This window comes from Denticeps clupeoides, chromosome 12, assembly GCF_900700375.1.
Source record: "Denticeps clupeoides chromosome 12, fDenClu1.1, whole genome shotgun sequence".
NCBI classification, from domain to species: domain Eukaryota; kingdom Metazoa; phylum Chordata; class Actinopteri; order Clupeiformes; family Denticipitidae; genus Denticeps; species Denticeps clupeoides.
The window spans coordinates 15883113-15901889 of NC_041718.1; the positions used below are offsets into that span (position 1 = coordinate 15883113).

Below are 18777 nucleotides of genomic sequence, written 5' to 3' on the forward strand. Positions count from 1 at the left end.
TAGCAGTGACGGTTCGAGCTGTCAGCTGGTTGGCGCGGAAGTGAAACGTGGAGATTTGTGAGAGACCAGGGACGAGCTATGGGAACCAGATGAGCTCTCAAAGCTCGCCTACACAGTGCCGTGGCACAGAAGGCTCTTGTTTGTTTTGGTGTGTGTCCCATCCCTGGATGTCCCTCAAAAGGAAGCCAGGGTGAAATGCTCCTCCGGCGCAAATCCCAAAACGACGGCTCAGAAAAACAAGAAGAAGGAAAAAAGAAAGCCTGTTGCGAGAGAGGCCGCAGAGACGAATTGTTCCTTTTCCTACCTGTGCCACTGCAGATGAACGGTGCCACATGAGGTGCCACAAAACGTCCCACCAGCAAAGCTCGGCGTGCAAGACACCGAGGACCATGCTCATCTGCTGGTGTCAAAGGGCACCATCACTAGGCCATCACAGGGTCCAGCATGGGCATTTTATATCGCAGTGGATAAAGAAATGACACAGTCGTCACTTGCAAGTTTACACATTGGGGATTTTGGGTCGTTCGAAATGCACAATTACGCACAACGTATGTAAATACACATGAATGCATTCCCTCAAGGCTGGAAATCACGTTTAAAGCGTGCGTTCATAGTCACATTTCAGATTATTGGGCTAAATGAGCGCTGCGGAGCGGCTCTGTGCGCCGACGCTCGGCCTCACGCCGCGCCGCGGGTCGGGGGGGACGGACGGAGGGACGGAGGGACGGACCGAGGGAGGCGAGCTCTCTTCCGCGTTGCTCCATCCATGTGATCCCCCGCGGACGCTCGAATGGGAGGGGAGTGGCGGAATACAAAAAGTCGCCGCCACCTGCGCCCGCGACCCCACCCCCGAGCTCGGACGACTTCCACGGCTCAGGTCGGGGACCGACGTCAGGTGAGTCGCGCTCCTCTGTATAAATATTCACACGCACACACGGGAGATTTAAAATGAAATGAAATGGAATAAAAAAAAAGAACCGTGGCGGGGACGCGCGGACGCTCCGTGTCGCCGCTTGTTGACACGAGGTTCAGGGTCGCGTGACTCGGGGACTTTGACGCTCCCGCGTCCCTTGTTTATGTCACGTAGCCGGAGTGTGCAGAACTTTGGAGCCTCGAACGCCCGTTTCATTTTTGAAAAAGACGCCGTGTCGTCACACGTTGGTCTTTTGGTTAATTGGCCAATTAAGACGCCGAACCGGGTCCGCGTCCTGTGCTGGTTGTCGGTTCGCGTTGCTTCTGAGGTGGGTTCGTTTCCAGGAGCTGAGAAAACCCACGCGTCTTTTCTGCACGACGAGAGACGGTTCGTTAATATAACTTTTTTTTTTTTAATAAATGAATGCGTGCTTTGTGGGGTTTAAAATGCTGATGGGTCACCCACTGAGGTCGGGCATGTCTGCGTGGAGATGAAGATGATGATGATGGTAATTTTACCATAACGTTGCGAATTGGTTTGGCCGACTGGTAGCCTAGTGGGTAACACACTTGTCTATGAACCAGAAGACCCAGGTTCAAATCCCACTTACTACCATCGTGTCCCTGAGAAAGACACTTAACCCCGAGTGTCTCCAGGGGGGGACTGTCCCTGTAACTACTGGTTGTAAGTCGCTCTGGATAAGGGCGTCTGATAAATGCCGTAAATGTAAATGTTTAGGGGTGTATGTGTGCCCCCCGGGGCATGTCGACTGTATACATCCCAACAGCCATATAACAGGAGGGCTTATTAATCACTGGCAACACGCTTAACAGTAATTTCATATTTTAAATATCTGCTGCTTCAGAAGCTGATCAGAGTGTAGGTTTCACGGCCCGGCTTCTTCTTGCGTTGTGTACGTGTGAAATGGGGTCAGCGTGATGCCGTCTTCCCTGAATTTGGCACTTTCCTGATTCGGGTGACTTCAGACGGATGTGGTGCCAGCGTCAGGATCACGTTCTCGTGACCCGGTGGTGGACGGGGGCGGGTCGGTCACTGGTTAAATGGCAGCAGTTATTTTAGGACGTTACCAAACCACTTCTGACGCTGGCGATGTGATTTTCCGCGAGCGCTTGGGAAACTGCTATTAAATATTGGGGAAGTGGTTAGTCGGTGATGTAAAGGGATCCCATTATTCGGTCAGCGAAATATCTCGAAGTTCGTTGAAGACAGAATGAAACCTAACGGAGACGAACCCACTATGAGTTGTCGGAGCCAATCCCAGTCGTTCGTCCTTTCCGGTTGTGCTTTTGGTCTACTGGCCCGTGCCGAAAACTTATTTTGCACCCAGGGTTTATGACAATTAAAAAAAAAAAAGGCTTAAAAAATACATCTTGTGTAATTCCGATCTGATAACACGGTCATACTGACCTTCCGTACTCACGACACAGCAAGTGCACTGTTATTGGTATTAATACACACTTCAGAAATATGCGATGAAGTGTGTTGCGTAAGAGACTTAATCCGAGGACTTTGGCCTGTGGTAAAAGGAAATTGTGGCACTAGTAGAGACACCACGTTTACCGGGACTTGCCACTCAGTAAGCCTGCCGACTTTTACTCACAGGTCTGCGGTGACGTGGTGTCGTGCTGACTCTGCTGGCTTTCTGGATGTTGACTTATCGCCGATGGCTGTCATTTTACGTTACTTTACCTGTTTCCTGGCTGAAATGAATCAACCCTGGTATAAAAAAAAGTAGAAAATGTTATTGCATGTTTGCAATGGCAAAAACAGTCGGCTGGGATTTTTTTTAATATGAAAATGTGATTTTCAGGTCGGGTAAGAGGCCGAAGAAAAAGTCACGCGTTCGGTACGTGGCTTGTGACTGTGGTTGCGGACCGTCAGCGGCGGCAGCAGCAGCAGCTGAAGAAGAAGAGGCTCGAGTGGGGCGACTCCTCCACGCCGAAAGCGAGTTAAATGCAAATTGTAACTCGTCCGTGGCGGAGCCACCCTCGGCCCACCTTGTCACGAGCGGGTTCGCGTATTTTTCCGCTTTGAATAGGGATCCCACCCGCCTTTTTCCTGTACTACCTCGAGGAACAGCGGGCCTCCACCTCTCGGACACTAGATTGAAGCCGAGTGGACCTTGACAGGGAGCACTCCTTCCTGATCCGACCGGGGAAGTGCAGCGGAGACCCCCCCTCGCCCCCTTGGGAATAATCGAGCGTTAACTCATGCCTATTAAAAGCAATTGGGGGAAAGTTCATGTCCTTAGATACTGAGCAAAGCCCAAATTCCCAAGGAGCAACACAATAAAGATCGCAGGATGTGAGGCGTTTGCCAGGGGCATGTTATTTGTAGCACGTCCAGTCTCTGGAGTGGGTTTTCGGTAAATAATTAGGGCCCACTTCCTCCAATAGAGGCGCAGAAATCCTAACCACTTCACCTTAATGGGGAATAGAGCATCCTTTTTTTAAAAAGTCCTTAAAGTGTGCGTGTTTCTCATTGCACCTGGTTTTTTAACATGGCCGGGCACCAAAAAAATGTGTGTGTGTGTGTGTGTGTCCTCGCGCATCTATGTCTACATCCCATTCTCACTCTTTCTCTCTAGATAGACGTATATGAAGATAAAGACGAATCGGAGAATGTAACAAAAATATTCATTTATGTTTTGGTTAAATACATTTACGGTCATAGTGAATTAAAAACAGAATGTCCTAATATGTCTCCGATTGATGATTGGAAATCTCCCTTTGACACGTCTTTATTCAAGTTGGTAAAAATAAAGAATGCGGCTAAAAACCTAGCAGCCGAACCACGGGTGCCGTTATAGAATGAGGTGCAGTTATAATTTAGAATCCTTTCTGACTGTCTCTGTTTGGCTGCTAAACATCATGACTCTTGCTTTTTTATGTCTGCCTTACTTCCTCAGTGTCTCACAGCACGCTATCATTGGACCTCCGCAAATGCTCGCTGAATGCAAATTTTGGCGTGATGGTCCATTTGTTAAGGGGACCACTGACCACTTGGCACGTCGTCCCGTCAACGTGACCCAACTAAAAAAAAAACGAATATTGGTAGAATGTGCAAATGTGAGTGGACTTTCTTTGCCGAGGAGAAGTGGAAGCTGCGTGTCCTTGAGTAGAAGTGAAGCAACAGGAAGTCATCTGGCTGGCTGTACAGCTCACACTTTGACCACATGATGGTTTGCTGAGGACAAGCGCTGTCAGAGTGGGAAAACGAGTCGCGCTTCCGCTTACCGGGGATAGGCGAGCGGTCTGGTTGGCCAACCGCTCTTAAGTCAAAAGTTCAGGCTGATCTCAGGGCGGCCGAAGGTGCCACGCCGCAAGTGGAGTAACGCGCTGCGATGGACGCCTGACGGAAAAATGTCCCAAATTTCATGAAAATGTTATGAATGTTGCATTCGTGGCCTGTTTGACTTACATTCATTCAGAGACATCTGTTGTTATTTTTTTTTACCAGTTTCAGCTATCGCTGGCAGGAAGCCACCATGAATCATTTCAACCGTAGGCACGTTTCGTCCCAGAATCCCCCTCCCGCGCTCAGGTCTCTCACCTGTACAACGTAAATTTTAGAAAATCAGAGTAGTGCGGCGCTCGTGGCAGGCGTGAGTCAGTCCCACCGTCCTCCCCCGTTCGTGGTCTGATCTCTGTTCCTGCCATCAGCAGCTCCAGGCCTGAACCAGCGGTGAGCAAAGTCTGAACCAGCCGAGTGGGCACGCAGGCGGCTTTAATGTCTGGGCCACACTCATACCGAGAGGGCACGGGCCTGGCCGCGGGTTAGGGTTAGGGTTTGGGTTTTTTCGCCTTCTCACTGACGCTGGCACGCTCGCCGGGGTCAGGAAGTCACTGCGTGATCTCGGCTCATGTGAGATGCTTTGATGTTTTTTACAAGAGAAATGCAACCGAACGTCGTAGCCATGGAGGATTCCGAGCGCTTCTGACATATGTATTTTATATCTTGTGCCTTTCAGCATGAATAATAGAGGAACGTGTGGGAGGAGCTCCTGTTGGAACGCAGGTGTTGACCAAGGGCTGGCACCAGCGTGCATAAAGATTATTAACCACGAGCTGCCGTTGCCTTTGTTGACATTTACGTAATTAGCGCTTTATCCTAATCAAGCTCTAATCCTGACTTTATCTATAGATTTTTTTTCTATAGGTTTACTCCTGATATATACATCCAGTGGGTGGATGTATATACATCCAGTGGGTGGTAGTAGCCTAGCGGGTAACACACTCGCCTGTGAACCAGAGGACCCGGGTTCAAATCCTACTTACTACCATTGTGTCCCTGAGCAAGACACTTAACCCTAAATTGCTCCAGGGGGACTGTCCCTGTAACTACTGATTGTAAGTCGCTCTGGATAAGGGGAATGGTAAATGCTGTAAAAGAAAATGAATGAATGAAATGAACTGATGTTCAGTGAAAATGAATTCCAACTCTGGAGTCTTTGTAAATGATACTATAAAAATCCTATTCACCTCATGATGTCACCTACAGCTGACAACTGCACAACAGCCAGCAACACCAACAGCTCAGCAGACCATTCACAGAAGCCGGAGGTGGCTTGGTGCTGAACAGGTGAGGTGCAGGGGCGTGTCCACACGACGGCGCTTCCTTAAAAGCGGCACTAGTGGATGCTGGGATGCGTTGGGGTGGACGATCTCTTTGCGGCCGAGGAAATGAATGATGCTTTTTGAAAATGGCTCATCGCTTCAGACAAACCACAAGCACATCACGTGAAATCAATGTCACACCACAGAGCTTCGTCCGCTAGACCTCTGGCTCTAGAGCTGTAGTGGGCAGTTTTGTTTCGTTTTTTTTTTTTTTTTTTTTTTTTTTTTTTTTAAAACCCGTGAATCTTTTTTGACTGGCTGCTGCTGGATAAGTAAAGGAAGCAGAGAGCTGCGAGTTTTCTTGCTATTTTTGTCGTCCTGTGTATTGCTGATACGCGCTGCCTGGCCGGTGAATGCAGAAGGGCAGGTTATACTCGCGCGCCGTTCTGGAACCAGCAGTTCTGCTGTATAAACTCACGTCATGCTGATTGCTCATTGAACTGGAGTTTTTTTTTATTATTATCATTAACAACAGATATCTGTTTGTTCAGAAGCATGTGGTTTTGTTTTGGGTTTTTTTTGTTTTTTTGACAAAAATTTGGTTGTAATTTTTGACATGTCTAGAAGAGGCGTCTGGCTTCTTACTAGATTCCTAAAAGTGAAAAATGGTTTCTTCCCCATTTTACAAGCTCTATAATAATGAAGGTTAATTTTGGCCCTGTGACTTGGCTTTTGCTTTGCACTCTTAAGAAATATCAATGGAAAACATTTATTCCTTTTGCAAGAGCATCCCAGTGGAGGGTATTTCACATCATGCGCAGCGTTCTTGTTGGCTCTCTCGCATGGAACAGAGAGGCTTTCACGTGAACACCGTTCATCTCCCAGCGTTTTGGCTGTACAATCAGCCGGAAAATTGGACTCTGAAGGTATCGTCTGGTATCTTCCCCATCTTGCCTTGCCACAGTGCTTGTGATTGTCCTTTCATAGTCGACTTCACTGATGATCTTGTGTCCGGATTGTCAATGTTCTTCACTTCTCCTGTTTGTAGTATTTGCAAAAAGCGGTGAATCCTAGTGTGAATGTGAGTTTAATTCCAGGCGTGCCAGGAGAACAGAGAACTGAAAATCTACCCATGTGGGGCTGGTCGGAGTTGTTTTGTTCATTTACAGCTCATTAACTCTCGGTCATTTATCATGTGTTGTAATGTTCACATCGAACGTCACAGCACCACAAACCAATGTCCACCAATGGGATGTGGGGTCATTTGAGCACATTTCTTTCATTCCTAATCCTCCTAGATATCCAGCAGATTCCCTTTTTTTCAGTAAACCATGAGACCAGTCGCTGCCTGTTATGTGTTGTTTTTGATATAATTCTTATAGGCTCGCAGTCATGCATGTTTGAGTGATTGAATTGTTAGATGATTACAGCAGAGTTCATCATGCTTCAGAGTGCTGGCTTCCTGTCGTGGTCTGAGACCTGACCCCATCACCTCTCACCTTCGCCAACCAGAGCAAAAGTCCAGCCTTAAGAATGTTTACCACATTGCAAAATTGACACACGCTGGACGGAAAGACTTGTGTCTTTGCTATAAATAGTCCTTTCTGCCCACCGTTTCCAGCGCGGAGCCTCCTCTGCTGCCCCTGGCCTTAAACAATCGGCCGCTCACATAGGGCCCCGTTCAATTGTGTTGCTTCATATTTCACATTCCATCCAGGTAGGGGGAAAAAATAAGTAATTGCAGAGAGGATGTTTGTGGCATAATGATATTTTTGGAGTCGATTTTGGAGCATTTCCAAAATATTATTTCTAGTAAACTGCTTTAAAAAAAAAAAAGGTAATTCATATGTAATACAAATAAGTGAGTTGGCATAACATTATTATTATTATTCAAGGCAATAAATAGATAGATAAACAGATAACTATTTATAATTATTTATACTTCATACAATTCACAAATAGTGTAATTTTGTGATTTCTAGCACAAAAATATATAAATAATTTTAATTCAAACACTTGGTTCCTTTTGTACTATTGAAATGAAATCAAGGCAACAGTCTCAAATCAATATGTAATTGTGGGACATTCTCTGAGTATGTGCTCATCTGATTGGTCATCAGAGTGAAAGTTCACAGCATTGTCTTTCAACACAGATTTACTTTAAACACTGGTGTGACTCACATTTTATGTTTAGAGCGATCCTTTTCTTTTAGTACTAGAGAGCATGTTAAGAACGTGTACAGTGCATTTCGAAAGAATTACGACTTCTTCCCACTTCATTTCCAAAATAGACCTTTTCTCCACAGAGAAAATGGGGCTTATAATTTACCTTCATACAAAATACGCCCATAATGCATTATAATGACATAAAACAACTGGTGAAAATGTCAATATGTAATGCAATATTACAAACCAATGTGTAATTATTATTAACATAAATATGTTTTCTTTTCAGGTAATTCATAGATATATTTTGGGATATATTAATAATTGTAATGTGGCCCCAACTCTTCTTGAATTGACTATTATTTTTCCCCTGAATAATAAATGATTTCCCTGGAGTGTGGCTGCGTCAGTGGCAGAGTTCGCTCTGTACCCCTGATCCAGAACTGGCTGTTGTTTACGTGATAAGAAAGGCCATTTGTGTGAGAATCGTGCCGACCCGTCCTCGCACTCCCTGTCTAATGAGCTACTACTAGCCAGTTAGGTAGCTAATTTACTACTTTACTACTACTAGTGAATTGAGAGAGAGAGAGAGAGAGAGAGATAAATAGATAGATATATATATATCTATTTTTAAAAAAAAAATGTTAAAGCAGGCAGTGCTTCTGTGCATAAATGCCACCAAATTGTGCCTAATAGCACAGGGAAAAACCCACAGAAAAATAAACGTAAAACACAGTATTCGGCAACCAGATGTCATTAGATCCTCTAGTTAGAGCTTAGTCTGATTCATCCGAAGCTCATGTTGCTTCACCGATTTGCCTTTAGCCTGATTTCTGTTCTCTGGCGAGCAGATATGGTGGACACGCAGACGCTGGGCTGGCCCATGGGATTCGGCCTGACCGGAGTAGAGCTGATGGAGATGGACGACAGCTCTCACTCGCTGGACCTCAAGCCTTTCTCCACGTTAGATTACAACAGCATCACAGGAATGGAGTACGACCCCAGCCCGCCGCAGGTCGACTTCACGCAGATGGACCTGTCATACATGTACAGCTACCGAGCACAAGAGAACCAGAGTGGGTTATCAACAAAACACATCGTTCCAGTAGACATATTCAGAAAGCTCTTCACATTGACCCATCTTGCTCCTTCCTGCTCCCCAGGTTATATAAAACTTGAACCCGAATCCCCCCCCCAGTACGCAGAAAGTGGTCCGCCGTTCTCCAAACAGCCTGATGATGCCTCGGCTGCTGTCCTGAACATCGAGTGCCGGGTGTGCGGGGACAAAGCTTCTGGCTTTCACTATGGCGTCCACGCCTGTGAAGGATGCAAGGTAAGTGTAATTTTTACTACAGGCAAGCGTAAAAAAATGCAGTTGCAGAAAGTACACGTGCACAACAGCACATTCCACTAAGTGCGTTTTAACCGAGGCTGAGCCTGTATTTCAAGTGCATTCCTTCTGATTCATGCGCCATGGTGAAAAATGCTGATACAGGTGGATTTCTCAGAACAGGGTTCTCCTGTGCTATAAATTAGTTAAAAAAAATTCATTGTGCCCTTTCGGATCATACAGTGCTGATAGCAACAACAACAAAAAGAATCCGTGATTATGCTGCATTGCAGATTGATAGTTTCAGTTTCATTTTTACATTCATAGGTTCCTGAAATGTCTACAATCAAATTTGCATTGGGTGTAAAAAAAACAACGAATGGCGGGAAATAGGAATTTATTTACTTACTTATTTACATAATAAAACAAATATGAAAAACATTTACCTTATAAAGTTTTTAAAAGTAAAACAAAAATATGCATTGAATGTGTGGGTATTTTAATATCATAAATTAAAAGCATATCTTTTGAATAAAAAACGTTTTTTGTCCTTCACCAGCAGCTAAGTCTATCACCAAGCTTCCTGTAATTTCTCGTCAAAACCTCAAAACCCTTTTGTTCTGATCGGTAAACCCCGCCTGGTACAGTGTGGTAGATTTGTGTCGACAAATAAGTGTATGGGGTCAAAAGGTGCGGAGACCAGACAACCGAATCCCTCGCGCTTAATGAGCGTCTGTCATAGAAACCACAGACGCAGTCAGCGCAACTTTCCACTCGCCGGGCAGAAAATATCTACGGGCACAGAACCTGCCCGCAGTCTTCAGCAGGCGTATTTCCATGCAAGTGGTACCTTTACGAGTATGTGTGGGTGCTTTGAATCATGTGGCGAGGAAATGCTAAACAGAAGCTTTTTTTTCTACACTGATTTCCTGATTAAGGTCTACTCCGAAAGATGTAAAATATTGATCTATTTTAAAACCTCGACTTCAAGGTCCTGTCAATTCACAATGACATGGCTTGTTACGGTCAGCAGGGGTTCAAATAAAGTATCTAGACATTGTTATGTGGTCCAGCCTGGTTAATCAATTAAGTATTTTTAAACACAAAGAAGCTAAATTTGGACGGAACATGTTCTAAATTTAGTCCCAACTTGTTTTTAGGACAGGAAATTTACAATTTTTTTTTTAAATAAATCCCAGCAAACGCTTTTCTGCCATCACACCTCAGCTTCCTTGTGTTTTCGTGCTCCAGGTCTCGTCTCACATGAGCTTCTGGAATCTTTTTTTTTTTTTTTTTTTTAGCCTAGTGCATATAAATTCCCAAACATAATCGCTTGTCCAAAAATCAAGTGTGCCGTCATCTGTAATGTCCATTAAGGAACGGGAGGTGCTATATTAAGGTCCTCTGTTCTGGCCAAAGTCCAGATCCAGCTGTTGAGCCATGGCGTGTGAGTTTATTATATTGATAAACCCTTGGCCATCATTAACCCTCGTCTTATCTGCCGCTCTGTTAAGTGAGGCAACATCAGAAACCAAACCCCTGAGAGTGGCATGGGTATAAAATGTATTTGGACGTGTACCCCATTATATTGAATAAACCACAATTACACTGAATAACTCATGTGATGCTCCATATATCCATATATGTGTATGTCTCTGGGACCCAGTATTCAATGTTAACCAAAAGAAAAAACATACAAATTATAATTGTTATATAATTATAATTATAACATAAATTGTGTTCTGTTATGTTGTTTATGTTGTATTAAGTCTGTGTTTTTGGTTTGCTGTGCTGTTTGAAGCATATTTTATCCCTTTATCCCTCTCTGCCAGGGCTTCTTTCGTAGAACCATCCGGTTAAAGTTGGTTTATGACCACTGCGACCTGCGGTGTCGCATCCACAAGAAAAGCCGCAACAAATGCCAATACTGCCGCTTCCAGAAATGCCTCATGGTTGGCATGTCACACAACGGTTAGTACTCACTTAAGCACAACACCCAAAAATAGCTCAAACGTTCTGCTCGTTTTCTGAGAACCTCTCCTGACACCTCTCTTCCTTTTGAGGCTTTTTGTGTTTTCTCTTTTTTTTAACACCTTGGTTGTTCTGCTTTTCAATTTCCTTCGTGTGGTCACCCTCTGCAACTAACGTGGCACATTGCTGCTGCAGCGAAAGCATGAAGGCTGGGCTGCAGCTGGACAGCTGAATATTGCAGTTTTGCAGGCGGCGTACAGAACGCCGGCCCACAAGGCCAAAGCGGGCGCTTCTGCTCAACACCGCGGCTTTTGGCGGCGAGGGCAGCCGGGTTAGTCTTTATCTCGCCATCGCCTGTGATTGGTGTGTTTTGTGTTCCCCCACCTCCTTTGCTCTCGCATCCCCTGAACACACACACAGACACACACACACACACACACACACACACCCACCCTCTCTGTCTTCCAATTCATTCAGGTGCTTGTGTCTAGACTTCTTTTTCTTTTTTTTTCTTTCAATCAATGATTCATGGAGGCTCCTGCTGTGTCACGGCACCTGGCCAGAGGCCAGACCAGAGTATACTGAGGGCCGGGCTTAACCGCACCACGCAGGTGTTAATGTATACACGTCAATTAATCACTCATTCATAAAAAAAGAAAAAGAAAAAAAAAAGCATGCCCAGACGTATATCACAGCATTACATAACAGGACGCAGAGAAAAACGCACACAGATTTGCGGATTTTAGATAAGCGCGGCGGCAGCGGCGTGTTTGCTCATCCAGAGCACACGAGTTCAGACCTTACTTTACCCCCCTCTGCACGCCATATTACTGAAATCTGCCTTATATAACCCGAAAATCACCGCGGGCGTGCCGGGGCTTGTAAAATGCCGAGAACCTGCGCAAATCGGTAAATATTAAGGGGAGTCGCGGCGTATCGGTTGACTGCGAGTGGCGGACGTGGGGATCAGATGCCAAACCTGTTTGCTTGTTTTTGGGGGTTTTTTTTTCATTACAATGCCTAGTGCAGTGGTTCACTGGCGTTTTTTTCATCAGGCCCCTCCCCCTTTTCTTGCCACACAACCACCACCCACCACCCCTACAAACTCTTTTGACTAACACTTACAAATCTTTTGAAATTATTTGTAATTTGTGCAAAAGAGGAAAAAAATTTAATAAGAGAGAAGTCATGTTTTGACTTTGATTTATCATACACAAAAATTTACAATGAAAATGAAGTGCATATGCCTTCAGATCCTTTCGTGGATTTTATCTGTTCTGCTTTTATCTGGTTGCACATTGGTCGTGCTGCCCACACACATGGAACAAAAGACACGCCTTCCATTGGTCCACTGAATATAATGGAAATGTGCACGCAAAAGACGCTTTACATGCATTCTTTGCTTTCAACACCCCTCCCACCTACTTTGTTTTCACTTTTTTTAATGATTCATCTGATGTTGTATGGGTGAGTGTGAGTGGATTATTATGACATTGACAAAGCCATTCGTCCAATTCACTTAACAATTGCATGATTCTGACTGCCCTGAATCCCTTCACTAGCATCAGGGCCCAGTTCTAAACCACTGGCGTTCCACAGCATCACTATGAAGGCCCGGTTTCCAGCCGAATCCCACCCGAATTCATCCCACACAGTTGGAGAACTTGGTTATTAGCATGAACCCGCCAAAAAGGGTTTTTTTTTCCGTGGGTGTAATTATATAAATATGTTTGTATGTTTGCTTTTTCCCAGCCATTCGCTTTGGCCGAATGCCCCAGGCGGAGAAGGAGAAGCTTTTGGCCGAGGTCTCCGCTGACATGGACCACATGCACCCGGAATCCGCTGACTTGCGGGCCCTGGCCAAGCATTTATACGAGTCCTATCTGAAGAACTTCCCCCTGACAAAAGCCAAGGCCAGGGCCATCCTCTCTGGCAAGACCAGTGACAGTGCAGTAAGTCCCATGTCCCATGTTATTTCTTTTTGCATTATTATTTTCTTAAATGAATTTGATGGGTTTTTTTCTTATCGGGGACCGTGATTCACGCTCATGTGACCCGGTCGTCTGCATGTCAGCCCACGGGGGAGAGTGGGAGGTTGAAATACAGGTTCTGAGCATGTGCCCTCAAACATTTTGCCAGTGCATTTCTGCCGGGGTTATCAGAGTTGAATCCACATTCGGTGTGTCGGCGGAAAGTGATAAAAATAAAAGATCCTATCATTGATGAATGCAGGCAAAAGAACGCTCGCCACGTCAACTCGAGAACGAAAAATATTCCTGCCACTGGGAACGGAAGCGGGGTGCTTTGACGTGGGAATTTTAACTCTGGCCTAAATCAATGTTCGCTTGTTCACAAAAAAAAAAAGTCTGTTTCGCTCAAAAGCAGCACGCGTTCCCTCGTTTTGTTCTTTTCATAAAACCATACGCAGAAGGTTTACACGTTCCGCAAGTCAGAGGGATGGAGTGCCGCATGCCCTTCTAGTAAGAGATACGGCCAAGGCTGCTAAACATCCATTGCCTCAGCTTGTTTTGACTAGTCCTTCTGAAGATACTGACGCGGTGATACTGACCATCTGTTTGTTTCCAGAATGCAGAAATATTTATGAAAGCCCAGGAAATGCAAAAAGTCCTGAATGAATAGAGGAGGCCAGAAAGCGCCAGTGCCGGTGCGTCTGAGCCCAGCTTTTCTGCGTTCAGCCTCAGTGGTGGTGAATCGGGACCCGGTTTGTTCTTCCACAAAAAAAAAAAAAAAAATCAATTAATCTTACTGAAAGCAGTGTGCATTCACATTGCATGGTCTACAGTTTGAGTACAAATAACTGAGACCTGATGAGTGACATGAATAAAGACTAGAACGGTCTTGTTTGACTTTGAACACGAGGTATTTAATTGAATATATAGTTTTACTATTAAAAAAACAAGTGTGCTTTTGAGACAGAGTTTTCCTCCCCAGCCTCTTAATCATAATAGACATTACACCAATTAACACCAAGATAAGACAGCTAATATCACATTATGTGTCTCTGGGCTTGCACATTATTGTTGGGAATGTTCAAGCCGCCATGGGCGGGGCAGTTGTTTTTTCTGGCCTCTTTCTCTAGGTTTTTTTTCACGCAGCAGCTTTCATGCATGCTTTGCAGTTTAACAGACAAAAGCATACACGTAAATGGCTAGTTTTTTACAGTAAAAAGTATAAAAGCTTAAAGTATATAGATATAGATATGTATTATTTTTATATATATATACATACTCCATTTAAATACCCCATGTAAATATGACCACTCTGTCCTGTTTGTTATACTGTAGCTAAGATGACAATGAACTTTACTTATAAAATGTGTATTTCATATCCGAAAAAATTAGGATATATGGATGCATGGATTTAAGTATGTATTTTACCGAAATTGCTAGTTCTCTTTGTTTAGGGGATGAGGAGCTGGTTACCCTTTTTGCTGGTGTACTTTTTCTATGCAACCCAAAAGTTTAAAACCTCACACGTTCAGCACCCCACTCCTCCGTTTCCTTCTGTTTGTGGGGAGAAACAACGTGGGAGTTGGCAGGTGGCCTTGAGGCCTGGTAGAGTATGAACAGCAAGGGACAAAAGAGGAACAGCCTCAATGGAGTGTGCACCAGCAGACATGGTCTTCATGGTATGATGCTGCTGTCTGGAAGAGGGGGAACTGAATACCAGTCAGCACTTTCTGGTTGACTTGCTTTCATTTTTGATGATGAGGAAGGTTCGACAGTGAAAGCCTGGCGTGACATCAGCCGGTTTTATGTAGCAGTGTTAAAATACTGCAATTGCCCACTTCTTCTTCTTCATAGGTTTTACTAAAGAAATTAAATCTGACAAATCTGTATTCGTGTCTTTAGAACATAATGGGATGACTGTCTTTTTCTGTTTTGCCCGCAGCCTTTTGTCATTCATGACATGCGTTCTTTAATGGAGGGTGAACAGTTCATCAACTGCCGCCAGATTCCACCATCGTCACCAGAACAGAGGCCCAGCGTAGGCGCGGTGACCGTGGGCGAGCCGATGAGCGAAGTGGAGCTTCGCTTCTTCCACAGCTGCCAATCACGTTCGGCCGAGGCCGTTCGCGAGGTCACCGAATTCGCCAAGAGCATCCCGGGCTTCGTGAACCTGGACTTGAACGACCAGGTCACGCTGCTGAAGTATGGCGTGATCGAGGTGCTCATCCTCATGATGGCGCCACTCATGAACAAAGATGGCACCCTCATCGCCTACGGGCAGATCTTCATGACACGCGAGTTCCTCAAGAGCCTGCGCCGGCCCTTCTGCGAGATGATGGAGCCCAAGTTCGAGTTCTCGGTCAAGTTCAACACGCTGGAGCTGGATGACAGCGACATGGCGCTTTTTCTGGCTGTCATCATCCTCAGTGGAGGTGAGTTGGGAAGAGGGGGTGTGCGATGTGTCGAGTGTAGACCTGTAGTTTTCATATTGACCTTGAAGATCACCCGTATTTTTCAAGACTAATTAAAACAGTTGTTACCAAATATTGTATCAAAATATGTCTCCAGTATTGCATTACTATTAATTCTGTGTTAATTCAAACCTCATCATATTCAGGAAATTACATGAATTTGTTTGCTGTTTTCCAGACCCACATGATCAGTATTTTGTATAAAGTACTGAAGATGATGATGATGTAATTGCCTTGTTTTAATCTGGACTTTTGTCATCTATAGTTTCACTTCAGTATCACCAAAAATGAATGCAGTGCGTGGTATATTATCGCAGCGATTTATTGGTCACTTTTCTTGGTCATTTAATTACATCTCAGCCTTGAACCTTGACTTGATTACCACTGAGGGCCTGTGCCTGAACGCTTGTGAAAAATTAACTCTCCTGAGGTGGTTGTAGGTAGTGTTGCACTTTGTGACCTATTAGTAATTAGAGACTGATGAGGTGCTTCTAATGACCTGAATCCTCTGCAGATCGCCCGGGCCTGTTAAACATCAAGCCCATCGAGGACCTGCAGGAGACCGTCCTGCACTCCCTGGAGCTGCAGCTGAAGATGAGCCACCCCGACTCGCTCCAGCTCTTTGCCAAGGTGCTGCAGAAGATGACTGACCTGAGGCAGCTGGTGTCCGACCACGTCCACCTCATGCAGCTGCTCAAAAAGACAGAGGCCGACCTGTGCCTGCACCCTCTTCTACAGGAGATCATGAGGGACTTGTACTAGAGGAGATGCCAAATCAGTCTTGTCTGTGCCTTCATTTAGTTATCTCAGTGGATTAGGGACGGCGTGCCGCCCGTTCGTTAGTCCAACGCGAAGATAATGAGCCAGGACCGTGTCTGGCGTACGTGACTGTACTGAACTTTTGTGTTTTGTGTAATGCCTTAATTCCTTTTGTCATAAAGCCAAAATAAATGTGCCATAATTGTGGTTTGGCACCAGTCCCGACTGCCAGGCCCGTTCAAAACCAGTACATGCCAATTGAGCTGATTTTATATTCAACCACCCTTCCCTGCTGAACTGCTCGCGAAATCTCAATATGTCGTTTGTAGTATTAGGTCACCAGCTGTTATGAACTGGCACAGGGTGTCATAGCCTGGCGTTGCACCACGTTAATAAACAGAGACATTTATATAAGCTTTATGACATACCGTTTTCTGTGAAGTGTTACTGGAGGGTTTTGGCATGTAGGATCCCCTGACGATGGGAAGAAACAAATTCACTGTGAATACTTTTTTTTTTTAAAGCACGCATGATTTCTACACACATGATTCTGGAGATGTGGACGCATGACAAGTTTATCAATTTAAAAAAAAACATTTGCAGCTTTCAGAGAGATGATCTCATTTTCATCTGTTCACTTTTTTTTTTTGTAAAAAGCAAAAAAAAGGAATAATGTCAAATAATTTATTTTGTCTGTGGTGATTTTGTATTTCGTCAACTTTGATGCATTGCTCGCTAGTGCTTTCCCAAGGTTTTGCTCGATTTGTATATGGAGAAATATCTGGCATGTATTTCACCACCCCAAAATACTTTGTTTTTATATCTTTGAATGAATGTAGATATGCAGAGGCTGATTTAAGATTTTTGTCATATGGGTTATGCATTTTATAAAGCTTTATTGTGTCTAATGGAAATTGTCTTAATATGAAAGATGTAAATAAATGTTTTCTGGACATTCATCTGCATTTCCTCCTGGACTGTTTCCAGCGCACGGGCTGGGATTTTCTTGCCGAGTCCCCACTGCCCTGTCAAGGTGCGGCAGGAGTAAACTTCCTCCTCTGATTTGTGCGATCCAGTTACATGCCATGCTACTTTATGGCCGTTACGTCACCCTTTTACTGCGTGTTTCAACAAACACGCCCCGTCGTGATTGCAAAACTCGAACTCTGCTGAACTGGTACAGAGGATGATTAACTACCAGATGAAAGTAGCTTTTTTTTTTTTTTCAAAGGGAACTGACTGATTCCATTATTTAACCAGGCTTGTTCATTCAACAACAGTCATGTTTTAATTCGTTCTGAATGACAGAATCTCACTACTTAGTCAGTTCACTGAAAATAGATTGGGGAGGGGGGATTCGCCATTTTCAAATTCAAAGCTCGAGGTGAATCGCCACCGCACTGTTTGAAAATATCACATCTCGTGGAGCTTTCCCAGCTCATTTTGCTGAGAAAAGGGATGGATTCGGGATCGTCTGACGTCCAGGGCCTGAGTGGCCCTCAGAGCCACGTTGAAGAGTTGGCAGGTGGGTAATCTGGACCGTGGCCTGGTGCCTGTTTTCATGATGACAATGATGATGATGATGATGATTAAATGTGTTTTTGTGTCATGTCAGCATATCCTTACTTTGTTACCACCAGGTCTCTGGTGACCGTGTCCTGCCAAGACTCTTCTGCTGGATCTGCCAAATAATAGCAAAAAATACATTTTCCTGCTTTAAGACCCATTTACGGACCGGGGCCAAAGATAGCATTTGGTGGAGGAAACTGTATTTTTGTATGTTTTGCGGCCTGCCGAAGGCAGCAGCTTGTGCCTGTCCTCATTGTTTGAAGACTGCGCAGGAATTTTGGGTCCTGCACGAGGTTCGATCCTGAAAAGAGGCACCTGCTCTGGGGAGTTTAAAAAATGTTCCATCTCTGTTGTTTCACAATTGCTTTTGCTCCCCGTTCTTGTTGTTCTGTACCCTAAAATGTTTTCAAGTAAAATATTTGGGAGAATTCGATACCATTAATCAACTTGGAAAATGTAAATATCATCAGCAGATATTTTCAAGATTGCTGACTTTGTGTTGGAAAGTACCGGTGTGATGATTTCTGCCCTGTCCAACACAAGCACACAGTCAAAAGTCATTGGGATTTGCCTTGATGGTGAAAGTTATGAAGAAAATGTGGCACGTAGGTGGATCGCAACGGCACAGTTGGTTTGCCGAACACGCAACTGTGTGAACAATAGAGCAGGCCACGCAATCTTATGAAACTTGCCGATGAATTGCCACTCAAGGCTGAGATTAGGGTTCATTTGACATTCATCGCTGTAAATTCAGACATGCTGCAAAACGATAAAACAAATAAAAACTGAATATTGCTTTTAGCATTAAAATGAGAGAAATCTGAAAAATAATAAAATCTCCAAAGTAAAACATTTCAAACACATTTAAGCTTATCTTAATAAATAATAACAATAATATCAGCAACAGAAATAAAAATAATAATAATATTTTTTATTTATTATTTTTGTTAGGGAAATTTTGTTAGGGCATTCTTTCTGATGGAAGAAGAGAGAGAGAGAAAAAAAACAATTTATCAGAAGGAGTGGCACGCAGAGTTTCTTTACAAAAGAG

At 44.4% G+C, this 18777-nt stretch overlaps 1 protein-coding gene across 5 annotated transcripts; it reads left to right on the top strand.

The window, feature by feature from the left end:
- Window positions 1-688: 688 nt before the first annotated feature.
- Window positions 689-17116, top strand: pparg (peroxisome proliferator-activated receptor gamma). 5 transcript variants are annotated; one of them, XM_028997558.1, is made up of 6 exons: window positions 689-895; window positions 8508-8989; window positions 10819-10957; window positions 12710-12909; window positions 14870-15359; window positions 15913-17116. In XM_028997558.1, exons 2-6 carry the CDS (start codon window positions 8510-8512, stop codon window positions 16158-16160), a joined length of 1557 nt encoding a protein of 518 aa, XP_028853391.1. In that variant the 5' UTR covers window positions 689-895; window positions 8508-8509; the 3' UTR covers window positions 16161-17116. The 5 variants fall into 5 exon arrangements, with proteins under 5 accessions (XP_028853391.1, XP_028853392.1, XP_028853390.1 ...); XM_028997559.1 differs by lacking the exon at window positions 689-895 and adding an exon at window positions 1084-1300; XM_028997560.1 differs by lacking the exon at window positions 689-895 and having other exon boundaries at window positions 6042-8732; window positions 8820-8989.
- The last annotated feature ends 1661 nt before the right edge of the window (window positions 17117-18777 follow it).